Source organism: Malaclemys terrapin, chromosome 5 (genome assembly GCF_027887155.1).
Source record: "Malaclemys terrapin pileata isolate rMalTer1 chromosome 5, rMalTer1.hap1, whole genome shotgun sequence".
NCBI lineage: Eukaryota > Metazoa > Chordata > Testudines > Emydidae > Malaclemys > Malaclemys terrapin.
The window spans coordinates 129,711,738-129,738,040 of record NC_071509.1 but is presented as its reverse complement, the minus strand read 5'-3'; the positions used below and the strand labels follow the sequence as shown (position 1 = coordinate 129,738,040).

Here is a 26,303-nt window from a genome sequence, read left to right as displayed (position 1 = left end):
TAGTAGTTGGGGAATAACGTGCTTGTTTGACATGGGTTCACCAAGAAGTGCTATTAACTTTTGTGGGAACAAGATGTGGAGAAGGAGTCCATGATGAAGGCAGTTGCGCAATAATGTTGCAGCATATCCTGGTATTAAACAATACTCCACGACTTGCCCAACAGCCTATATGGGGAAGCTTACTGCTAGAACGTTTAAACCTGAGGAAGTTTCACCTTCAGATCTGTATCTAAACTAATGTTAACACTTGTCTTTAATTCTGTAATTATGTATAGCAATCCTTTTAAGTGTAGCGGCACTTGATTAATCATAACCCCACCCAAAATGTGTTACTTTGGGGGGAAGGGGGAAGCAAATTTCAAAAGTGTTCGGCTTGCAAAGTTTCCTAATACAGGGTGATCGTTATGCTCCATTGTTAGTAAAGACAAAATCAAGTGTCTATGAAAACAATGTTAAACAATTCAGGAAATTAAAATCAAACTGTCATACAACTCAATGGAGCCTGTATTACAATGTGAGAGGGGAAAAATCAGGTTGGTGTCAATCTAGGGAGAGAAGAGATTTGAAGGTAAGTAAAACTGTCTCTGTATGTAACATACACAGTAAAAACAGAGTGAAAACTAAACGGAGCAGCATCTTGTGGGATTTTTACTTGTCATTATTTGCAATGCCCACCTGAAAGCTTGAAAATAAAATTTTTCATTGAGTTTGTAACATCCAGTTAGCAAATACATTTTGGCTTGTTTCTAATGTTACCTAAAATCAAGAGTGTAGCACTTTGCATTTACCTCCTTGGAATTGACATGAGAGGTCTGTGACAGATGTGGCAATTTCTTGCCATATCTTTGCGAGATCTTATTGAATTAAGTTTAAATAGCTTTGGAGTCCGCTGGATTTTAAATGCAAAGTTAATGTATTGTGAGAATGTGTAAACTCTCTAGGAGGGAGATGTGCCCAGTGTAAACGCTGGAAAGTGTTAAGCTTCAGAAGACTATTTCAAACAATGTGCCAGACAAGAAGGAACTCTTGGGACAAAGTTGTGAGTTTCCTAAGAAATACTGTGGGGAGATGAATGCAAAGTCCCACCTTCCGATTCTCTCCTCAAGGAGAGAATCAGTCTGACTGATATAGGGTCTCTGAAGATCAAAGACCCCAAGTGTACAAAGGAAAGGTAAACTTATGCATAAGTGTGCTTGTTCAGAGCTAAGGCAGTTATGAATTTCCTTCAGTTTGAAGGACTGATCATCTACCAGAGTGCTTGTTTTAATGTGTTCTCTGTAATGCTTTCACCTTAAGAATAAATCTGTGGAGAAAGGGCTGTGTGGTAACTTGTAACTCTGGGCAATTAGGCTGTTTGCATTGTCCTCAGTGGCTGTAAAGTGCAGATGCAGGTCTGTGTAGGCAGTCTGACGTGTTAGAGAACATGGTGCAGGCTGCACAATTCCTTGCCTCCAAAAACCCTGATCAGGAGGGAGAGACACAGGTGTCTGACCAAGACAGGTGAGGGCTGATGAGCCAGGAGCCTCAAGCAGGTGCCCTTGCTGAACCATGAGGGGGGGACACAGGTGCAGTTTCCCAGAGCTGTGACACTGTCTGTGTAGCCTTGGAAATAACTATAACTGTGAGCTTCTTTTGCTGCAGCAGTGTCATGTGTCTGTGCAATGATGTGGTTTTAATCTTTCTGTGGCCAGTGGCTCTTAACTTTAATAAGATCATTAACATGAATAGTCCTTTGTACCAGGTTTCAGTAACTTTAAAGCAGGTCAGAGTTGAGGCTTAAACCAAACTATTAACTGAATTATTTAATATAAAGGTTTGTGCTAAGGCACTGAGTGGAACTAGCTAGAGTATGAGAAGGGGAGAGGGTGTAAAGTTCTTCCATCATCTGTGGATTTACTTGAGTCCTGACCTGTGCAACCCCTTCTGTTTCCATCCTGGACTTCTCTTGAGGAGTGACTGCTAACCATACTGTGGTATGATACGTTGGTGATGTGTATACGTGCAAACAAATCTTTGAATGTTGCCACTGATTGCAGTGGTGCCATTTTTGGGGTGCCCAGTTTGCTACACCAAGGGCCTGAATCTCATTAGATGTACTACATGCAGCTCCCAGAGTTCAGCTGGATTTGTGGTTGCTTATCACTTCTGAAGATCAAGCCTAGGGTGGTTCAGGTTGGTCCCCGTCAAAAAATTGACATGAAATTGACACATCCAAAATCAGGTTCCACTTTGAGAAATTTTGGCTATCCCAGCTAAGATGAAAGTATCAAACTCGCTTTCCCTTTTATCCCCCAGCAGTTGAACTTAGGTCATTTTATGTGAACCACTAACCCACTACCCTAATGCACCATGCATCAATGAGTCAATAACCCTTTTACTTCAGATACATTTTGATGATAATATCCTGCCCAACTTGGGTGTAGTGGGGAAAGAGGATTATATTGTTTATATAAAGCAGTGTTTGTATCTTTCTCTAACAATGTAGAAGCTCTTTGATCAAAAGCCTGAATTATTAAAAAAAATGTAGCTGATGTGCATTGTGAATTAGATCTATTTAACCATAAATTGTATTCAGCAACACTATGCATATCCAATTACTTTTCCCTATTACCACCCAGACCTAATTTTGCTTGCTTTAAAAATGATCATCTTCCCTCTGGCACATTGGTGTTTACAGGGAAAGCAGTGCCATTATGATTGAGATTAAGGTAACTTGCATTGCTGTAATCTGATTATTTTTGTTTGAAATTTATATTCCAGTCATACCCAGAGGCCCCACTGAAAGTTGTTTCAATATTTAGAATTTCAAGCCTGTGCATTTGCCATTTCCCCTGTGTGTCCATGCCAGAGCTAGAATTTTCCTTCAATTTAATACAAAAAGGGTTATCCTGGCATGAAACTCTCTAATTTAAAAAAAAAAAAAGGGGGGGGGGGGACAAATCTCCCCATCACTAATCGAGACTGAATACTTCAAAAAGCCTGTGAACAGGGGATATATTGGCACCAACCTTCCTGGTGAATCTGCCAAAAATGAATGTTTTGCTACAGAAATAAGTTTGAAAAAACAAATGTCAACATGGCTTAATCATTGTGCATCTGTAACCCACTGATGAGTATGTATTATCATATCCCCAGAGGATATGAGAGGTTACAGTCCCCAGCTACAGCATTTGGACTCTTTGAGCTGCTGCAGCTTGCGTTATGCTTTTTGAACTAGGGACCTATGGAGCGATCTCCCCATTTTATGGATAGGGAAACTGAGGCAAGGTTGCATAAGGCCAGTGAGAGTTGATATCAGAGCTGTGATTTAAAATGTGGGAAGTCTACACTCCCAGCCCTGAGCTCAATTAAATTTTAAACACTAGTTTATTGTTGCCATGGTGAAAATATGAAGCAGATGGAAACAGTTTGTCAAACTTTGAACCTAAAACTCTTTGGGGATTTTTGTTGCTGTTAGATCTCAAAATGTTGTTTTGATCTCTAGGTTGGAAGCAGAGGAACCATTCGAGATTACACAGGATTTAATGCTTCCAAGGATGCTGAAACTGTTCGGAAGGCAATCCGCGGAATTGGTAAATATGCATCTAAGTTTCACTCCTATATTGTTACAGAAAAGCAGATATGGTATTCTGTGTCGGGCTTAGCACAAAAATGCTGGAATTCTGTGTGCCATAAAAACGGCCATACTGGGTCAGACCAATGGTTCATCTAGCCCAGTATCCTGTCTTCTGACAGTGGCCAATGCCAGGTGCTTGAGAGGGAACAAACAGAACAGGTGATCATCAAGTGATAGATCCTCTGTCATCTACTCCCAGTTTCTGGCATTCAGAGGCTAGGGATGCCCAGATCGTGGGATTGCATCCCTGGCCATCTTGGCTAATAGTCATTGATGGACCTATCCTCCATGAACTTACCTAATTCTTTTTTGAACCCTGTTATACTGTTAGCCTTCACAATCTCCCCTGGCAATGAGTTCCACAGGTTGACTGAAATATTTCCTTCTGTTGGTTTTAAACATGCTGAATATTAATTTCATTGGGTGAAGCTTAAATATTTCCTTATTCACTTTCTTCACAAGAGTCATGGTTTTTATAGATGTCTATCATATCCCCTTAGTCGTCTTTTTCCAGATGAGATGTCCCAGTCTCTTTAATCTCTCTCCTCATACAGAAGCTGTTCTATACCCTTAATCATTTTTGCTGCCCTTCTCTGTACCGTTTCCAATTCTAATACATCTCCTTTTTGAGATGGGGTGGCCAGATCTGCACACAGTATTCAAGGTGTAATGCCTCCATGCAATCAGTAACTATGATGATTGCGCAAGGTCACACTTTTGGCAAGGGGGGGTACTACAACCACCTGAAACCCCCTGACACTAAGATAATATCTGCCTAAGTCTCATCTCCATTTGAAGGTATCTTTGCCGTTCTCGTTTTCTATTTTGCTTTCAGCAAGTGTTCATGATGGAGATAGCTTCAGAACAAATTGACAAATCAGCAAGGACAATTTAGTTACTAAAAATGCCTCCTTGCTGAAGTACAAAAGTGAATAATATGCTTCGTTTCCCAGTGAATTAAAACTAGTTTGAATAACTCGTTTTAGTTTCAGTGCATTAGGAGTTTTGTTGGGTTGTGTAAAACTGGGAGTTGAACAACCCTGAGTAAAATGATTTTCTTTCAGGGACGGATGAGAAAACACTGATCAACACCCTCACTGAAAGATCAAATGCTCAGCGGCAGCTGATTGCGAAGGAGTACAGGGCAGCTTCAGGAAAGGTACAGCTTGGGGGGGATAGCTGACAGTAAAAATATTATCCTGTAGCATCTTCATTATGCAAAACTAACCTGTATATGCACAAACCCTAACCGATCTTGATTGAGACAGGATAGGAGAAATTAATGTATCTAAGTAACTCCATTTGAATTTGTAGCCAGCTCTGGGAACAGAGAAGGAATGTTTTGATTAAGGAAAAAACTAACTCTACAAACTCTTTTCAGTGCACCATGAAGCATGCCCTAAACATGGGGAACCAAACCAATGCTACTGTTGCAGTGTGGACTAGGCACTGTAAATAAAGTAACTCTTAGCATGTATTTTTGGGAAGATAACAAATGAGAAGGCTCGGAGTTAAAAGGCCCCTTTTCCAGCATTTGCAGTTACCTTTTACTGGACTAACTAACAAATGAATCTGATTCCCTGCCTTCTCCACTTGAGAATCAGTATCTACATTTCTGTGACTTTTTTTTTTTTTTCTTAAAAAGACATTCAGTGGGCTGACCTTAATTTGGACTTAATTTTGAATGGGACCTACTCAAAGAGAATTAGCTTTAGAATTAGAATTAGCTTTCTAAATAATAGTAGTTTTTTGGGAAGGAAACATCAAAAAGCAACACAGCCATGAGCAAGATGCTTCTGAAAGTAAAGTGATTGAGGAGAAGCAGGGTGGAATTATTCCAGTAGTAACAACTAAACTCCCTAAACTGCCATTTCATCTGGAAATAATGTGATCTGTGCAAGCTAATCATCCTGGGCCTTCCCTGTTTGTTTAGGACCTGAAAGATGACTTGAAGAGTGATCTCTCGGGCAATCTGGAGCGTATTATGGTTGCACTTGTAACTCCACCAGCTGTGTTCGATGCTAAACAGCTTAAGAAATCCATGAAAGTAAGTCTGCAAGCAAACTTTTCATTCTTTTGATTTAGAGCCAGTTTGAAAAAAGGTAAATATATTTTGTAAAAATGTTCAAAGGAAATGAAAATACTTTGTTTAAAATTTTCCATTACATTTTTTTTCCCAAATGAAAAGAAATATTTAGTTTCAGTAGGGAGAGGAAACATACTAAAACTTTTTTCCTTTTGGGGAGGGGGAAATATATTGGGGTGGGGAAGTCAGGGTTCCACACATCTGAAATGACCTTTTTCAAAACATTTCAAAAAAGTTTAATTGGAAAACAATGACAAAAAGTGACCAGAACCAAATTTTCACTGAAATTTGTTTTGGTCAAAATGGAATCTTGTTAAAACAAAGGTGAAATTGTTCGTCTATCTCTACTGCTTAGTGTGTTATGCAAAATATCAGGGTGATTGGAAAAATTAGTCCATTTTTCAGATAGCATATTGGTGGGCTATGACACTTTTCTAGTGCTTTAGTTATAAGGTGGCAGGGGAAACCATGCCACAATTTATTAGCTATTCATTGCCGGAAACTCTTTTCAAATCCTGACTTTGTTGTAAGTGGGAATCTGAGTTTGGTGTTCTGTCTAGTTCTATTTCAGGACACTAAAACAACACTTAATTTGGCATGTCTGCTCTGTGCTCAAGAGCCCTGAGATTAGAATGTCAAATGTGTTGAAATGTAGGAGTGACCTGCATTCTCAGAGCGGCGTGTGGATTCTGGCAGAACCTGGCCTCTCATCACTGGCTCATTCCCTTATCTGCAGATTTGAGAAACTGTTAAAGCTAATGAGCCATCTCTTGATAGGCTCAAATAACTTTTTCATTTCAGTAATTGAATCTTTTCACAAACATTATTTTCTTGCTAATGTGAATTGTCTGAATTTTGATATTTGAAATCACAGTATTTTGGGTATTACCTGGTTGGTTTTTATTTGCAATGTGTGATGTTTAGAATTCTTGCTTCAGGTCACTTGAAACTAATCCCCAAACAACCTCTATAAAAACTGCATTTTTTTCTTTGTAATAAACTGTATGTGGTTTTTTTTTTTTTTTTTTTTTTTTTTTTTTTTTTAGGGTAGTGGAACTAATGAAAAAGCACTGATAGAAATCCTAGCCTCCAGGAGCAGTAAGCAAATGAAAGAGGTATCCCAGGCATACTATACAGGTAATACTTTCTCAAACATATGTATATTAATACCATTACCTGATTGCATCCTGTCCAGTGCTTGATAGTCGCTTTTCATAGGTTATTTTGAACTTGGAAAGTTGAGCTTTAGATACAAAAAGTATTTTGCAATAATTGCAGTTTTACAAAAGATTGTGTACTAGGCTGTTAGCAGACACATGCACTCCCATGAGGTGATTCAGCATGTCGTACCACTCCACTACCTACAGGACAATTCCATATTTGGGAACAAATTTACTTTTTAAGTACACACCTGTGCAGGCAGCTCCTATTGAAATTAGAGCCATGTGCAAGCATCTGAGGGCAAAATTTTAGTCTTGCAGCCAAATTCCAGTTTCAGATGCATGGCTTGGCCAGTAATGGATTTTTTTCCCTTAAGGAATGTGGTGATGTGCTCCTTTATATCTTGCATATTAGGTTCATTCCCTTCAGAGTTGTGCATGTAATTACTTTTAAAGTGCACAGTACAAACAGCAGCCAATAGGAATGACTTTAAGATTTGTCACTGGTGGTTCCCCCCCCATTATAAGCTCCACTTTCAGGGGCAAATGACTCAGCCATGCAAACTCCTTGCGAACAAACTTGGCACATGAGTCGTGGAGAATTATTTTAACAAGTGATGCACTTCTGAATCGTGTGTGTTTACCGAACAGCATGTGTCTGTACATACCTAATAGCAAGTTTAAGATGCTGTGGGGGAGGGTGCTGGTTTTTGGAAACGTTTTGGGTCAGATGCTCCACTGCGTTCTGGCCCCTTTGCGCTGCTCTGATGGCACAAATGGGCCAGTAAAGCCACTGGCTCTACAGGGGAAGATTACTCCAGTGGTTCCTATGCCACCCCCTCCTGCAGCATAAGAATATTGAGGGGGCGTGGCCAGAGCACTCCTGTTACTCCAATTTACCCTACTTGCTCCTATGGGATAGAGCCATCCGAAGTAACTTTGAGTATATCTCAGGCTGGTATTTGTCACACCAGGATTGGCATAGAACCAGCTCCATAATATGGGAGCTTCAAACAGCACCTTTGGGGCTGCCGCTCCAGTTGTACCCAGTGGATACCAGAGAATCGGGTCCATTATTTTTAGTGATTTGGAAAAATGCACAGAACAGGTTATGAAGCATTGCCCTATGGCTACATCTACATTATGAGCTAGGGGTGTGGTTACCATCTTGCATACAGGTAGCCAGGCTAGCTCAGTGAGCGCTAGTGTGAGCATAAATAGCGGTGTAGCTGCAGTAGCATGGGCAGCAGTAAGGCCAAGTAGAAACCTGCCTGAACCTCACAGGTATGTACTCGGGACAGGTAAGCCAGTGCCACTGCAGCAGCATTAGTACTTCTACTCCCACTAGTTCTCATTGAGCTAACGCGTGTATGTGCACACAAATTGGGACTCGCCCCCCCAGCTCATAGCATAGCCAGTGTGATTCCACAGAAGAGATGTTTCTTTGGCATGCATGGCATCCGGTAACCTAATGGTCTCATAGCTGTTAATTCTAGGATAGACTGAAGTTTCTAAGTAAATATTTTTCAATGTGTATTTGCCATACACGTTCTCGGAGCAATTCATTGCCATGCTATTTAAAAAATACTGTCCGTTTCAAGCCGCAACACATTGTCCAAAGGCGCTTGACAGCACTGCAGTAACTTTCTTGCACCTCTCATTTTAAAAGATCAGGTACCAGAACATGTGGTTTCTGTCGCTGTGTGTATACATAGATACAGGAAAATCTGAGATTTTTATTGTTTTTTTAATGGTAACTGGCAACAATTCTGCTCCTTTCCCAGGAGATTAATTGCTTAGCAGTATAGCAGGTGAGGTTGATTTGCACATTAGAAGAGCAAACTGTGGACGCATATGCTGGGAACAGATGCACCTAATGCTGGGTACAGCCTTGTTTGGATTCATAACTAGGAGATTTATAGTTTCTTGTGTGATAGGCTAGTTAAAGTACCATATAAGGAGCAGTTTGAGTTGCCTACTGTAACACATTATAGAATCTTCTACAGGAAGCTTTGCAAACAAAAGGCAGGAGGTAAAACAAATGAAAAGCAAAAAAGTTCCCTTTAGTGAAAATGTGGTGGTGGTGGTGGTGGTTAGTCTGGCATGGAAAAGCCTGTGGAGACAGAAGTATGGCGTACGTGACTAGGGTACTAGAATGAGAGTTGGGGTCAATTCCTACCTCAGATGCACTCTTTCTTTGTGACCTTGGACAAGTTGCTTAATTTAGATCCCGTCTAAGATGGAGATAAAATTTCCCTCCTCCCCAAGGTGTTGCAAGGATAAAATCCACAAATGTCTGAGAGACTCTTGCATACTACAGTGATGAGGGTATATCAATGGCACCCTGGCTCTCTACAGAGCATGGGGCATGTGCCGATGAGTTCTTTGACTACTCAGTCCGATGCATGAGTAACAGTCCTGTCCACAGCGCGCACACCCACGCACTAGCAAGGCTCTGAATCCAAACAGCAGATTCTTTCCACCTCTGACACCAGTCTTCACAAATCTTGATCCAGTCTGCCTCAATCCCTCGCTCAATCGACAAGCTGAGTCCCAACCAGAGTGGCATTCTGCACTGCCTTCCCAGATTCTAAAGCAGTGGTTCTCAAACCCTTTTTTTGTACTGGTGACCCCTTTCATATAGCAAGCCTCTGAGTGTGACCCCCCCCCCCCTTATAACTTAAAAACACCTTTTAATATATTTAACACCATTATAAATGCTGGAGGCAAAGCAGGGTTTGGGGTGGAGGCTGACAGCTCGTGACCCTCCCCCCCATGTAATAACCTCACAACTCCAGTTTGAGAACCCTGTTCTAAAGGATACTAAATCCATCTTTGGAAGCATCCTAATCTAGGCAGTGGTCTGCCTCTTTCTAGACCCTTCGAGCTTCCAAATACAGCACACTCTTCAGGATCCTGTAATCGGCATTCGCTTGACATGTCCAAGCCACCTGCATCTTTTTTCTTACTAATCAACCGTCCCATGAATGACCTAGCAGCATGATTTAACACTTCCACATTTGTCACCCTGTCTTGCTTGTGTAAAATTCTTCCAAGTTGGCATCTGATATGAAAACAGTTTAGTCTTCTGATATTTTGGCATAAGTTCATGTTTCTGAGCCACACAGAAGAGTGGATAAAACACGTCTTCTGAATATGGATTTTCACTTTAGTTGACAACTTGTTGTTCCAGGCTGTCTTGCAAAAGACCCAAGTTTCTAGCTGCTCTGCCAATTGTACTTGTAAGCTCAGCATCAAGATCTACCTTGCTGGTTACAATAGAGCCAAGATAGCAAAACTGGTCAACGACCTCTAGACAACTACCATCTAAGATCTCTGGAACTGGTTCTGAAGAGCCTTGGTGCATGAGAACAGTCTTTGTCACACTTATTGCTAGCCCAAAGATTTTGCATGAATCAGTAACTTCTCACTTAGTCATCCCAGTTAATGTTGTTTCATTGTTACATTGCTGATCAATTAGAGAACGTGCAATGCTCCCTTATAACATTGTTTGGCAGCCGCCTGCTTTGTCTGCTGCTTGCAGGAAAAGCAGCCTGTTGCAGCTAGCTGGTGGGGGCTTGGAACCAGAGTGGCCCAGCAGTCCCCCTATCAGCTCCCCTAAGTTCCCTGTGCAGCAGCCGCCCAGCAGGCTATCAGTTGCCAGCAGTTCAGCTGTCCCTCCCCTCACTGCCATGTGCTGCTCTTGCCCTCTGCCTTGGAGGTGCAGAGGGGGGAAAGGGATGCTGTCTCCCTGTTCCTGTATCCCATCTCCATAGAGCAGGGGGGAACAACTACAGGGCTCAGGACAGAGAGCTTGCTGGCAGCAGCTGCTGTCTCCACTTGCTGAACTACTTAAAAAGGCAGTGTACTTAGAGTGAGGTCAGCGTCCTTAAAGGGGCAATGCATGTCTGTCTCTCTCTCTCTCACCAAGGTGTGTGTGTGTCTGTGTCTGTGTCTGTGTCTCTCTCTCTCTGCTATGCTGTCTCCCCTCCCTCCATTCATGCTGCCTTGTAAAGTGTGAGACTACATTAACAACAATGTGCTAACCCTTGAGGGCTCAGCAGAGTGCTAGTTCATCATTTAGCAGTAAGGCATCCCCTGGGAAATATCCCTCCATCTTCCACCCTCTGACTCCACCACCTCAGCCAAACTTCACAATCATTGCTGTGTACAGTATTAAATTGTTCGAAAACTTATTGTGTGTGGCAAATAAAATTTCCCTGGAACCTACCCTGCCACTCCCCCCCACCCCCACCCCCCTCCTACACTAGTTCTTATGGGGAAATTGGATTTGCTTAACATCTTTTCACTTAAAGTAGCGTTTTTCAGAAATGTAATCACAACGTTGAGCGAGGAGTTACTGTAATATGTTGTAAAGCATCAACATTCTGAGCCACAAATGTTGCATCATCTGCCAACAGATATTAATATTTACTTCTCCTTCCTGCCTCAATACATGTTCTGTGATAGGCAACTTCTTGAACATCTTAGCACCAGAGATGATGATTTGCTTAACAGTGCAAGGTTCAGAGCTAAGACCAAGCTGAAGGAGATCATCTTAAGGGACCTGTTTGCAGATGATGCAGCCCTTGCGGCTCAGTGTTGAGGGCATATAAGTACCTAAATAATTAGGGAATTATGAAGATTATTAATGGAGTAAAAATGTCAAATCTCCCCTTAGTTCTCAAACACTGCTCCCAAGTTGGCAAACCTATTGCTTTTAATTGTAACCTGTGGTGTGGTGGTGGTGGTGGTGGACGATGACTTGTTACAGAGTATGATCCTCTTCCATGGGAGTTATGAGTCCTCAGGTGGCTACAAGGACAACTCTTGAACCACAAGTTCTATTACAATGAAGGCAGATGTTTTCAGGCTCAGCAGGAGGCATTGACCATGACTGGAAGCCAGTCTCTCCTTCCTCCTGTGCCTCTTGTCCTCGTCAGCTTGTCGGCGAGCAAATTCAAAATGCAGCTGACCATCACGTAGGACTTCACTCCATTTTACCGATCCTGGGCAAGTGTCTCCCAAGTGTCAATGTCAATATTACTTTTTTAGATTGTCCTTCAGCAAGTCCTTATAACGCTTCTGTTGTCCACCCACGTTACGGTGCCCTTCTTTCAGCTAAGAGAACAGGACCTGTTTTGGGAGGCGATGGTCTGGCATGCCAACAACATGACCAGTCCAGCAGAATTGCTGAAGGATGATCATTGCCTTTATACTGGTGGTCTTTGCCTCTTCCAGAACACTAATGTTGGTGCACCTGTCTTCCCATTTGATCTTCAGAATCTTACGAAGGCAACGCTGATGATACCTCTTGGACTTTCAAGTGGTGTCTATAGGTTGTCCAAGTTTCAGACCCATACAAGAGTGTTGGAAGAATAATAGCTTGATAAACAAGAAGTTTGGTGTCCGAGTATTATGATCTTCAAAAACCCTGTGCCATAAACAAGAAAAAGCTGCTCAGGCGATGTTGAATTTCTGCATCAATATCTGCCTTGGATGAAAAATTACTTCCAAGGTCGACATTCTCCAGTGCTACTCCATTGATTTTGATAGATGGGACATGTAATACCTTATTTGGAGAGGGCTGATAGAGCACTTCAGTCTTCTTGATATTAAGAGTGAAACCAAGACCTGCATAAGCACCATCAAACACATTCAAGATAGTTTGAAGGTCTTTCTGAGTGGGCGAAGATTGCGTTGTCATCAGCAGACTGAAGTTCCACAATAGATGTTGTGGAGCTCTTACTCTTGGCTTTCAGCCTGCTAAGCCTGAACAGCTTTCCATCCATTCTATAAACTACTTCAATGCCGGCTGTAAACTTCCCAGCAGTTAGGTAAAGACTAACAGCAATAAAAACACCAAAAATGGTTGGAGCAATGATACAACCCTGTTTGACTCCTGTTTGTACTTTGAAAGGTTCACTCTGGGAGCCAGTGCTGCTCAGAACAGTCACTTTCATGTTATGAAGCAATTTTAGGACACTGATGTATTTATCAGGACATCCAATCTTAGAAAGTACAATCCAGAGGGCACGGTGGTTCACTGAATCAAAGGCTTTAGTTAAATCAATAGAAGCCATGTAGAGTGGTCGGTTTTGCTCCTGACACTTTTCTTGCAGCTGCCGTGCTGTGAAGATCATATCCACAGCTCCATAACTTGGTCAGAAACCACTGTGACTCCAGTAAAATTTCTTCTGATGGGGCAGAAGGCTGGTTGCAAGGATCCACGCCAGAACTTTGCCTGCAACGGCTCCGTGGGAGATACCACAATAATTTCCACAATCCACTTTAGCCCCTTTCTTGAAGAGGGTGACAATAGGGTATCTCATTTTCCTGAGTGTTAAGGAGATCTTCAAAATGTTCTTTCCAGCAAGAATTGATGGCTTTGTTGTCCTTCAAAAGTGTGGTTCCATCCTTGGAGCGCAGAGGATTCATGCCATGGCAAATTGGCCCATAAATAGCCGTGGTGGCACTAAAGAAACCACACGTATTGTGGATATTCACAAGATGTTGGAGTTCTTGCGCTTTCTCAGTTCACCATTTTGTTCTGGAGTTCTCTGGTTTTATGTTACACTTCTTCCCTCGCCTTGGCGTGCATCGCTGCTGTTACTACAACAGTTGCAACACTTGAATTTATAAATGACTCTGTAAACCCAGAAATGGTAAATATTTAGTTTTGTACTGTACCAAACTCAGGTTTGGGGGAAATGCTTTAAAACTCTTTAAGAAAAAGGACATGGTTGTAGCATTAACTCTGTTAGATGAGCAAGTAATAGTACAATAATGGAGCAGTTTCTTTTTACTTCTCAGAATTTTAATTTCTCTGTGGTATGTGCAGAATTCCTGTCATAGTTTCCAGGTGCTAGATATAGGTCCCTCTTCTTCCATCCAACATGGCAACAGCCACATCAGTATTATAGCCCCACCAGTCAGGAAGCAGGAGGTAAGAATGTCCATAAATTTTATATTCACTGAGGAAAATCCAAGCAGTTGTACATCTGCTTTGAAGATGTAACAAGCACAGGGCAGCCTGCAAAGACCTTTGTTTCATCCAGTTACCCCTGTTTTGAGCCCAATAATTTCTGTTTGACTGGATGCCTTAACTGGAGATGTGCTTTAGTCTTGATTTTGAAGACCTCAAGAGATGGGGAATCCACCACTTCCCTTAATAGTTTGTTTTAATGGTTAAAAACCCTCCCTGTTAGAAACTAATTTGAATTTGTCTGTCTAACTTCCAGCCATTGGTTCTTGTTATGCCTTTGTCCACTAGATTAAAGAGCCTGGTGTTTTCCTCCCATAAAGGTGATTTTACACTGTAATCAAATCACCTGTCTTCATGTTGATAAACTAAACAGATGGCTCTCTGTCTCCCACTGTGTACAGCATTTGTATTCTGCCCTCAAGTCACATTTTTAAGGCTTTTGCTTGCACCCCCTCCAATGTTTCAACATCCTTTTTTTAAAATGTGGACACCAGAACTGGACGTGCTATTTCAGTATTGGTCTCGCCAGTGCTGTAGATTACCTGGGGGGGGGGAGGGAGAGATCACTTTCCAACTCACTATTTCCTTGTTTATACATAAGAATTTATACCCTTGTTGCCACAAGCATCACACTGGAAGCTCAGGTTGAGTTGCTTGTCCATTATGACCCCTAAATGCTTTTCAGAGTCACCACTTTCCAGGATACAATCCCCCATTCTGTAGGTATGGCCTGCATTCTTTGATCCTAGATATGACCATGCATATGACTGTACTAAGGAGAAGAGGCTGGATTGTGGGGCTAAACTGTCAGTGGACTGATGGAGCTTGCCTAGTACCATAACATTGATACGTCAGAGTTGTTGCTGGGTAGGCTAGGATGATAAGGCTACAACAAATCAGTTACTGGTCAGTGATCTTCCCTTGTCATCCAGGTGCCTTTGCTAATCTTACCTTTTGATTTTTTTTGTTTGTTTTTTAAATTACAGAATTCAATTAAATTTGATTATTTTTCTTTTTAGTATACAAGACAAGTCTTGGAGATGACCTCAGTTCTGACACCTCTGGTGACTTCAGAAAAGCCCTATTAACTCTAGCAGATGTAAGTTCCATCAACTGACAATCAACATTACTGTACAGAATTGATATTTAGATCTTGAAATTGTAAATATCAGCAGTCATAGTGAATCCTCTGACAACTGATACAGTACTTCTAGGGTGTGCATAGCTTTGCTTATTTAAACTTAAGGTAAGTGAGTGGCATGGTAGGTTAGAATACTGATATTTCCCCTCTAGAGATTGAAGTCCCTATCTGGACTTGTCAGTTGAGATGGATTTGGTCTCCTCTTATCCGTGTCTACTTTTATACCACTTGCAGCACCATAGTTTTATCACAAGTAACCATAACTGGCATTCTCTTCTTGGACTCTTTGTACTGTAGCAAGTGGGATGTTACAGATCAGGATTGAGGAGTTGCACATTGAAGCCAATGCGCAATTCATGCTGTGGCTTGGCTATGGCCTTTGCTATTGCATGATCCATTCAGGAGTACTAAATCCAAAGTTTGACGGGTCAGGCTCTGTCCTATTCCCATAAGAAGCAGAATGATGCAGTTTCCCTCATTCATTGCTCTCCTATTGGACCCCAGCATTGTTGAACATAATGAGGGGGAGTCACCACTCCAGGCTTGGTCAGGTAAAGGTAAAAAGGAGAAATAGCAGGAGTGGTGGCTTTGGCCTTAGACCACACGTGGAGGCCCCAAATGCGCATACTCAGCCTTCCCCCCGCAATGCTATTAATGACCTTGTCAGACAAATTTGGGGTGTAAAAGGATGCTGGCAAGAGCTATCACAATCTAAAATAATTATTCTTGGGTGGGTGACTGGGAGAAGGTGCCTGTATTTGAGACTTTCAAATTCTGCACCTTTATGGGCTTTAAACTTCATTTCTCCTTATTGCAGGGCAGAAGAGATGAAAATGTAAAAGTGGATGAACATCTTGCAAAGAAGGACGCACAGGTACAGCAAAGCAAACCAGTGACTGAACTAAACCGCGTTTGGCATGTAGATAGAAAGTGTTCCCTATTGCAATACAAAATTAGCTGCTAATCGGCATCTTACAGGGATGGATCATACCCAAGAAATTCAGAGCTTTGAACACCCCAAAGTTGAAATGGAGTGGGCAGGGAGATCATGAGATTAGGCTTTTTCCCCTACTCCTTCCTATAACTGGCATTAGTTTTCTATATATAATCCAGTCGAGAGCACCCAGTTTCCCAATTTCTAACAATGCATTGTTAAACTGCTATAGTCACCTTTTGAAGTGTAAGTATTGCCATTTTATCTGTGGTGAGAGTGAACATGAACATGGGTTTCTTTGAGGGTTTTTTTTTTAAATGGCCTATGGGGAAAGTTTTTTCATTTTAGTTAGACTTCCCATTAACAGTGTAGAACTTTGGATTGCCCTTCTCCTTGTTGCCACCATGTGAGGTGCAGAATTTGGGCCCAGCAATCCTGGGTCACCACACACTGCAAGTGCACTCAAACTTGCTTATTTAAACGCATGATGCACTCAAAATGTGCCTGGGGCTGGTATGTGAGTGGTGCTGATGGGATCTATAAAACGCCATCCCCAGTTTGACCAGTGGGAGGATTATAGTGAAGCCTCTGTCTGAAGAAGACACCACAGTCACTGATGCCCTTGAGTGTAATGGATGGCCAGAAAAGCTCCAAGGAACCCCCATTCCTGAATAAGACATGTTGTTTACAAAGTCCTATTTGTATTTGATGCATTGGAATTAACGCTAACATTCACTTTGTGATGAATTGCATCTTTTAGAAAGCAAATATTTCCATGCTGTCATATTCCTGGAAAAATCTTCTCATTTTGATGAGACATTAAGGGAGTCCTATTTTTCCACAGTATAAGATGTTCCAGTGTAGCTCAATAGACAAGCAAGTTCTGCTTTTTATGACTACTCTCTCTCTCGAACTAGTTCAATTTTCCAGGCTTGAGTTTCAGCAGCTCATGACAGCAACACTATGGTACTGCAATGAAGTCCATTGCATCGCCCAGGTTCAGAATCCTGTCTTCAGAAAACTTACTGAAAATGCAGAGACTAGTTTGCAGTGGCACGGCTCAACATTCTTCTTTTGAGGTCTAGTCTAGTGGCCACAGTGATGTCCTTTCTTTCCTTGTAATAGGTTCTCTATAATGCTGGTGAGAAGAAGTGGGGTACAGATGAAGATAAGTTCACTGAAATTCTGTGCCTTAGGAGCATACCACAACTGAAACGAAGTATGACATTGATTTTTGTACCATTTTGTGATATTTCTTATTAAATGATTGTTTTCTATAGCCAAGCATTTGTATGTGTAATTTGGATTGAGGTGCCACTCATTGTCCCACCATCACTTCCCTGGGTCCATCAGCTTTTGCTAAAGGTTGCAGAATAAAAACCTGAGTTTCTAGCTCTCATGGTTGTGAAGATGAGCAGTACTGTATCTATTCACATATGGAAGGCTGCAATCTGAAACAATAGGTCTAAGATGCATGTATTGTCCTTGTTGAGTGTGCCACATATCAGCGTGTGTGTAGATTTTTGAAGTGGGCTCTTCCTGTGCAGTTTTACTCTAAGGTATTTTCATTCCCACTTTTGCAGGAGAAGAGATGGAAAGTTTGATCTTAAACCCAGGCAGCAGGTGGTCTTTTACTTATCCCTGTCTCCAAAGACTGTGTGGATTGAATAGCGTGCTTTAAATGTAATTGTCAGCATGTACAAATGTCATGCAGACTTGGGGACCAAGCAAGCCTCTGATAAGGAAGTAATTGTTTGCTATTTTGTGAATCACTGAATGCATCTTTGCCTTATGACTAATGGAATGTGCTGCATGAGACACCCTCTTTTCTTTATGGGGAAAAAAAACAAAAACCCAGTGATCGTGAAAGCCTTCAGTGGATAAAATTTGTCTCCACCCACTCAATATGAGTGTCTTAATTTTATGATTATTAAAGCAAGACAATTGGGTAAATGGGCTAACTGAAGCAGGGTCTGACATGTTGCATTAAAGAATAGAGGCCAACTGCCTTTAGAGAGAAAGTGGTGAATGTTAAAATGATGGCACTTGAAGGTTGTTTATTCCTTAATATTTTTACATATATACCTTGATTGGCTTAGAATGATGGCACTGTTGCTCTCATCGTATGGTATGTGTTCATCAAAGGGCTGCTTCAAATAATATTGAAGGTAGTGGAAAGACTCCCATTAATTTCACTAAGGTTTGGATCAGACCCCAAATGGAGCCTGACACATGAGAACACTGAGTAATTTCCTTGTGATATATGTATCAACAAACTGTTTGGTTATCTTTTTAGCATTTGATGAATACAGGAACCTCAGCAAGAAGACCATTGAAGAAAGTATACAGAGTGAAATGTCAGGGCATTTTGAGGATTTACTCTTAGCCATTGGTAAGATTCTTGGGGGGAGGCATGGCTGAAAACAAGCTGTGCCTTTTTTTTTTAAAAAAGTAGGATAGGTAAAATATTAGTCAGAATACCTTTGATTCACAGTGACTTTAATTCTTGCTTTTAGTGATAAGCAGTATCACTGCAGTAAGTATTGGTAACACTGACTTAGGTTTACAAAAAGAGGAGAGCTTGTTAGTTCTGTAGCATATGTTCAGCTGTGTTGGTGTTACAATTAGTACAGTGGTAGCGTCTAGCAGCCCTAATCCTGCACCAGGACTGCTTTGTGCTAAGTCCTATAGACCAGGCACCCCCTCCATCATTTATACTGACTCTAGGCAAGTGCCAAAAAACCCTCCACCATACTTGGGGATGGGTCACCAGACTTCAGCCACCCATAGTGCTGAACCATTTCTGCAGCACTATGCGGTATTTTATTTTCAGGGCAGGCCTGAAGGTTCGATTAAAGTCTTGTTGTTCTTAACAATAGAAATGCTTTAATTAAATATCTATAGATTCACTCTTCATATAAGTGGGTGCATCTCTCATGGGAGTGAGTGTGTAAAATGTATGTAGTTTACCAGCCTGGGGCATCAGCAGGAAGAGAAGTATAAAGTGAATGCAGAATTGGCCAGGTGCATATGTGTATATACCTGACTTGTGCATGCATGTCAGGCATTAACTAGTACAAGGCTGGTGCATACAATTGCATTTACAGTAACTCCTCGCTTAGCGATGTAGTTATGTTCCTGAAAAATGCAACTTTAAGCAAAACAATGTTAAGTGAATCCAGTTTCCCCATAAGAATTAATGTAAATTGGGGGGGGGAGGGGCAGTTAGGTTCCAGGGAAATTTTTTTCACCAGACAAAAGTCTGTCTTCTAAATGATGAACTAGCACTTGGCTGAGCCCTCAAGGGTTAACGCATTGTTGTTAATGCTGCCTCACACTCTACAAGGCAGCACAAATGGAGGGAGGCGAGACAGAGTTCCCTCCATCCTGAGCCCTGTTGTGTCCATTTCCCCCCCCACCCACCCACCCACTGTATGGAGAAGGGGTGAGTGGGGAGAGGGAGACACCCTGACATTAGCACCCCTCTTCTCCCCCCCGCCCCAGCAAGCAAGAAGTTCCCAGGAGCAGCTCCAAGGCAAAGGCAGGAGCAGCACATGGCAGTGGGGGGAGGGACCGCTGAACTGCCCAGCAATTGATAGCCTGCTGGGCGGCTGCCACACAGGGAATATAGGGGAGCAGGGAGCTGATGGGAGGTGGGGGGCTGCCCTCAAGTCCCCACCAGCTAGCTGCAACAGGCTGCTCTTTCTGCAAGCAGTGGACAAAGCAGGCAGCTGCCAGACAAGGTTATAAGGGAGCATTGCACAACTTTAAATAAGCATGTTCTCTAATTGATCAGCAACATAATAACATTAACTGGGAGGACTTTAAGTGAGGAGTTACTGTACCTAGCTTTGAAAATCTGGCCATACATGTCCTGTCCATTTATAGTGAGGGCTTGTAAGCAAAAGAGAGCTGTATGGTGGTATTGTTGTAGTTTAAGTGGCCTGCTCTAACTCTCAACTTTTTTCTTTTAATAGTTCAATGTGTGAATAACACTCCTGCATTCTTTGCTGAAAGGCTGCACCAATCTTTGAAGGTAGGTTTTCAGCTTACCATACCCATTCTTGAACTCTTGTATATCTTTAAGAGAATCTTAGGTTTCTAAGAGTGATGTCTGTAAATAAACACAGGACTGGTCCCTTACCACTCATAATTCTTGGAGTCCGGTTAAGTGGGAAGGAGGATACCGTTTCTAGATGTAGATGCTGGTTTTAGCCTAACTTGCATAATGGTTTTATATGGTGTATTGTACTAGATAGCTCTCTTCTATTTTATCAGGGTGCTGGAACTGATGAGTTCACTCTTAATAGAATCATGGTTTCCAGATCAGAAATTGACCTGTTGGATATTCGAGCTGAATATAAGAAGCATTATGGCTGCTCCTTGCACGCTGCTATAAAAGTAAGAATTATTGTAATGAACTATTTTTGCCTATTGGAACAAAGTTATGTAACAAATGTGCTCATGGAATAGAACATCTTCAATATTTTTTTTCTTTATTTGAGGTGTGTGTGTGTGTGTGTGTGTGTATGTGTGTGTGTGTATATTTTATTTATATATAAGCTTTATTTGGAAGTGCCAAATCTAGTTAAGTGGGGGTAAGCAAGGAGGTGTTAGTAGAGGAGTTTGAAGAGGAGAGGGGTATAGCTTTAGCATCTGTGTTCTGGACAAAATGGAGTAAAACGGCAATTGAGTAGGTCAGAGCAGGTGGCTGGAGGCAGGAGATGACTAGGAAATAAACAAGAATGTGAGCTATTGTGCCAGATGTATCTTCTTTCTACACAATGTACCAAACAAAACTCGATCAAGTTATTTGGGAGGTGGAGTCCAAGGTGATTAGGAGGAAGATTGGGGGAGGGGGTATAATTCCCAAGGGAATGGGGTGGAAAGGAAGTGGGGCATTTTGGGTGGAAAAATAAGACTTTGTTTTGGTCATCTCGAGCCTGCAGTGGGCAAGCTGGGATGATCTCAGATGGTGAGCAATGCATGTTCAGAGATTTGTGAACCATTAGCTTAGCTTGCTGACGCCACGTGAGGACGAAGTGAACAGATATAGATGGAGAAGATGAAGTGACCACTGCAGGATGCCAGGGAAGGGGGACTAGGTGCTCAATAATATATTATAACGGCAGAACTGCACCACACTGTCTGATACCCAGAATGTTTGGAACTGCCTAGCTTTAGTAAGAAGACATTAACATTAAGAGAATCATTTAATCCTGTTTTAAAGCGGAATTTAAAAATTTATAAAAGGCAGGTGTAGGACCCTGTTTCTGATGTTGTACTGCCTCTTGCAGTGACACTTCCCACAGCTGACCTGCACCAGGCAAGCATTATACCCTAGTACTAGTTTTGTGGTATGGTAGCTAATTTTCATAGTCTCAGAAGCAGATCAGAGACCATTATTAGCTATTTGAAACAGGATAGTTGTGTAAGTCCGAGGTGATGCCAAGTGCTTAATGTCTCTTTGTTTAGAGATAGTTGTTCATTTTAAATAACGTTGAACACAATAGTTTAGTTCTTAAAGTTCTGTTCCTAAAACACTGACTGTAATTTCCTTCTCTTTCCAATAACTTATTAATTCAACTTTTTTCCACTTTAATGGAAGCTGGAGTGGTTTTCCCCCCAGAAATGTCACTCAGTCCTTCTGAGATCCTCTCTCGGCTCAATGCTTTAAGTCCAGCAAGTAGCTTCCAACACTTCTAAAATTTCTGAGGTTGGGACATTATTCCTTTTTTTTTTTTTTTTTTTTTAGTACACTTCTTTGGATTAAACAGTGTTTTGAGTGATCTTTTCTGTCAGCCTCTTTCATAAATTGATGCACAATGTTTCATTGCTAGAGGTGGAACTGATGTGATGAGCCCTGTTCCATATCGTAGCTCTGAATTGCACAGAGCTGATCATCACAACTAACTGCACCATAGAAAGAACAGGAGTACTTGTGGCACCTTAGAGACTAGTCTTAGAGAGACTAGTCTCTAAGGTGCCACAAGTTCTCCTGTTCTTTTTGCGGATACAGACTAACACGGCTGCTACTCTGAAACCTGCACCATAGAGTTTTTATTTATTCTTTTTTAGGATAAAACCTAGAGTTCCATACAAAATCAGTGGGTGCCTGAGGCTCTTTCTTGATTAGGAAAAGAGCTAGCTAAGTCTGCTCTTTCCTTTCCTAGTGTAGATGCAGGGTAAGGCCTTGTTGCTTGTTTCATCTGGTGGAAATTGTAGTCTAAATTATCCTACAGCTGCACTGGGGAAAATGATAGCATTTAGGCTGGTCTTAGCTAAAGTGTGTGCTAAACCTGCCTGCTTTGCTTAGTTCAGGCAAAGCATGAGTTCTGCAAACCTACATGGGATTCCATTTTTGGCCAATCAGCTGGTACTGATCAGTGATAAACTCACTGAATGGGCCAGAGCCCTTTAAACTATCAACTTGTTTATAACTTAATTCCTATATTGAGAAACAAATAGAAATGTATGGAATGACATTGCTAATGTCTGTAGAACACAAATGCCAGGAGTAGACAAGCTTGTAGGGGAACAACATCTTTCATACCAGTTAAATACTAATCCAGCCTTCAAAGAATCTTGTGTCATTGTAACATCATAATGCTACTGTACTCTAGCATCCAAACACTTCGAAATATTTTATGTATTCTTTCTTTATTACCTGCACTCTGCTGCAGAATACTCCTCCATAGTCCTAGATTCTTGTCTTCATGAGAAAGTTGGACTGGCTTAACTAACGGTGTCATTCTAACCTATTTAGTTGAATTCATGCAAACCCCTTTTCTGAACACTTTTTTTTTTTTTAATTTTGGCTTGAGTGGCTTAAAATGATTAGGCATCTGTTTGAACTAAACCAAAATAAACCTGGCTTAAACTGAAATTGATACACTCAGAGCCTTTTACAGCAATTAGTTCAACTAATACAACTTCCTGTAGTCAACATTTTCCGACCTGCTGTCTACGGACAAGCTTCTAAATCTGCATTTAGGTTCAAAAGTGAAAATTGCCTGACTTTCAGAATGACCAACCACTGTAGTTCCCTGTGATACTGGAAAGTGAGATCACACATTTAAGAGACTAAATGTAGATTTGTGGTACCTAACTTTAGGCGCTGGGGTTTGAAGGTGTTGGATTTTGTTTGTGGTTAAACAGTTTTCACTCAGCTACTTTCTGGCTGTCTTTGAGTACTGGTTTAGAACTCGGTGGACCAATTGAGTCATTAATTTAAATGGGTTAATTTAGAACTTGAACTTGCCCATTGATTTAAATCAGGTTGAGGCTTTGTAAAAAAAAACTTAAACTTGTGCCACTGCAAATGTAGATTAAAATTTTATAATGAACTACATTGTAAGTTGTAGTGGAAGGGTGGTTTTTGTTAATACTGCTGCTGGAAGGCTCTTATGACTTCTAGAGGCAGGCAACAGTACTGAAAACTGAGGCCGTAATACTGCAGACACTTCACTGTGTAACTTCAGTCACAAATAGTCCCGGTGACTGCAGTGGGACTGCTTGCACTCAGAGTTAAGCATGTGCAAGGGTGTTTGTAGTATAGAGGGCTAATGAAGACTTTAGCATCAGGGCCACCCAAAGGGGGGGGCAAGTGGGGCAATTTGCCCTGGGCTGTGGGGCCCCCACAAGAGTTTTTCGGGGCCCCTGGAGCGGGGTCCTTCACTCACTCTGGGATCCCCAGAAAACTCTCGCGGAGCCCAGGCCCCCGGAGCTTCTTCCGCTCCAGGTCTTTGGCAGCAGAGGGTCCTTCCACTCCAGGACCCGCCGCCGAAGTGCCAGGTATTTGGCGGCGGGGGGCCCCCTGCTGTCGAAGACCCCAGGCCCCCTGAATCCTCTGGGCTGCCCTGTTTAGCACAAGGTCTGTCACTTCAAAACAAAATTGTTCGTTGTTAATGCACAGTTGACTTTCAAAACATAACAAAGTTATTGTCCTCTTTTTTTTTTTTTTTTTTTTATATATACACATGCTGCCAAAATTTCCAAATAGCCTGAAATCTGTGTTTAAGCACCTAAGCGATTTAAAAGCACAAATCCAGTGATTTCAAATTACTACCCCCCTGATGGAGGAGTACAGCCTTGTAAAGCATTTCAGCTTTCTGGACCTATGGAAGTTCACTCTATCAGAAGGTGGTAGTGGTTGTAAATGTAGCACAGGCTATTACGGAAGTTACTGAGGCCCTGGTCTTGTCTTTTTTAACCATAGATGTGCATTTAAGTGGGAGCCTTTCTACTAGGACGGGGCGGGCAAACTTTTTGGTCTGAGGGCCACATCGGGTTTTGGAAATTGTATGGAGGGCTGGTTCGGGGAGGGGATTGTGGCCCAGCCCCCACCTCCTATCTTGCCCCCACCAGGACTCCTGCCCTGTCCCCACCACCCCATCCAACCCCTCCTCTCATTCCTGACGGCATGCCCCCCCGGGACCCCTTCCCCATCCAACCACCTCTTATCCCTTCCCCTGACTGCCCCCTGCTGCCCCATCCAACCCGCCCCTCCTTTCTGACTGCTCCCCTGGGACCTCTGCCCCCATTCAACCCCCTATTCCAACTGCCCCAACCCCTATCCACACCCCTGTCCCCTGACCACCACCCCAAACTCCCTGCCCTCTATCCAACCCCCCGCCCACTCCATGCCCCCTTACCGTGCTGCCTGGAGCACCGGTGGCTGGCGGTGCTACAGCCACACCGCCCAGCTGGAGCCGGGTGATGCTGCCAGCACAGAGCACTGGGTCAGGCCCTAGGAGCTCACAGCCCTGTCACCCAGAGCATTGTGCCGACTGCGGAGCGAGCAAGCTGAGGCTGCAGGGGAGGGGGCTAGTCTCCCAGGCCAGAGGCTGGGGGGCTGGACAGGATGGTCCCGCAGGCAAGATGTGGCCCCCAGGCTGTAGTTTGCCCACCCCATACTAGGAAGTTCAATGTAAATCTGAAATGCTAAGTAGGAAACTAAAACCAGTACCGAACATACTCTTCAGCAATTTAAAGTTATAAAATGGGGAAAGTAAAACTATCAGCAAGTCTGATGTATGTTTTTAATTTTGTAAAATCATGATTTTTTTTATCGACACTGGTTCAGTATTTTACTACAATCATGATGAATTAAATTTTCTCCCAGTCAAGAAAATGGGAGCTCAGTTATTCATTTCAGTAGGAGGATCAAGTATCTTGTATCCTCTTAACATGCTGTTGTGTTGGCCCAAAAAGTGGTGGTGGGAGGGGGAAAGTGTGGAGAAATCCTTTTCAAAATAGCAAATGATGCGTAAGGTTATCACGAATGTCACTTTTATTTATTTTTTCTCTGCACAGTCTGATACCTCTGGGGACTACGAGACCACACTACTGAGGATCTGTGGTGGGGATGACTGAAAGTAAATTCATAAGGAGCACCATGCTATTGCTTTTCTGCTACCTACAGTAATGCTTCTTGTGAAGCTTTTTAAACATTTCAGCAATTGTAAAACTGCAACATGCTGACTGCTTTCTCATCAAGTATCCTAATAAACAGATGTTTGTTTTTAGTGCGTCTCTTCAGGCTGTTATCTAACCACCTGCTGGCATCTGGATAAACTGTGCTTAGACTATCAGAAGCCAGATCTTCCAGCTATACATAGTGTTCCCCTGTAAGCTAAGTCTGTCTGGAATCAGTTGCTGTCTTTCTACAGCTGTACAGCATCAGAAAAAGTGATATTACTGTAGGGTGGTGGCAGAATACAAACCAATGGAAGGTCAAGTTTATAGTTACAAAGGCTGTGTTTGGTAGTTTGCATTGGTGGACTGATGATGTAAACACTGGATTCTTCTCTAATGAAGTTGTTCCAAAGAGAACCATTTATTTTTATATATTTTAGGGCTGTCCATTGCGTTTAACGCATGCAATTAACTCAAATTAATCCATTTTAATCACACTGTTAACAATAATAGAACACCAATTGAAATGTATTAAATAGTTTTTGGATGTTTTTCTAAACATTCAAATATATTACTCCTGGGGGAATTCTGCAAAATTCTGCATTGTGGAGTGGTTTAGAATTCCCTGTTTCCGCCGCAGAATTGCTGGCTGCCACTAGGGGCCGCTGGACTCTGCAGAGTCCAGCTCACAGTGGGTGGAGCTAGTCTGGCAGGGCTGTAGGCTGCATACTCTGCTTGATCCTCATTCTCCTGAGGACGGGAGAGGGCCTGGGAGACCCAGCTCTGGCCAAGGGTGAGGAAGGGCAAGGCCATGCCCCCTGCTGGCAGGACAGTAAAGAAGTGGGGGGGGGAGGCTCTAGGGGTGTGGGTGTCTGGGCTCTGGGGGCCCCAACACAGCCCCCTCCAACTGGAATCAGGTTGTCATAGGGGTTTCTTTAATTGTCTACTCCCGGGGGAATCTTCT

General features: G+C 42.3%; 1 protein-coding gene across 1 annotated transcript in view; it reads left to right on the top strand.

The window, feature by feature from the left end:
• ANXA3 (annexin A3) overlaps positions 1 to 25,449 on the top strand; it is a 37,027-nt gene extending 11,578 nt beyond the window's left edge. Inside the window, exons 3-13 of the mRNA XM_054031088.1 lie at positions 3,485 to 3,572; positions 4,681 to 4,775; positions 5,550 to 5,663; positions 6,749 to 6,839; positions 14,867 to 14,946; positions 15,806 to 15,862; positions 17,048 to 17,141; positions 18,219 to 18,314; positions 19,900 to 19,958; positions 20,201 to 20,323; positions 25,238 to 25,449. Of these exons, the coding sequence (XP_053887063.1) occupies positions 3,485 to 3,572; positions 4,681 to 4,775; positions 5,550 to 5,663; positions 6,749 to 6,839; positions 14,867 to 14,946; positions 15,806 to 15,862; positions 17,048 to 17,141; positions 18,219 to 18,314; positions 19,900 to 19,958; positions 20,201 to 20,323; positions 25,238 to 25,297 (957 nt within the window). The 3' untranslated portion in view covers positions 25,298 to 25,449. The remainder of the gene's footprint in view (positions 1 to 3,484; positions 3,573 to 4,680; positions 4,776 to 5,549; positions 5,664 to 6,748; positions 6,840 to 14,866; positions 14,947 to 15,805; positions 15,863 to 17,047; positions 17,142 to 18,218; positions 18,315 to 19,899; positions 19,959 to 20,200; positions 20,324 to 25,237) is intronic.
• Positions 25,450 to 26,303: the final 854 nt, after the last annotated feature.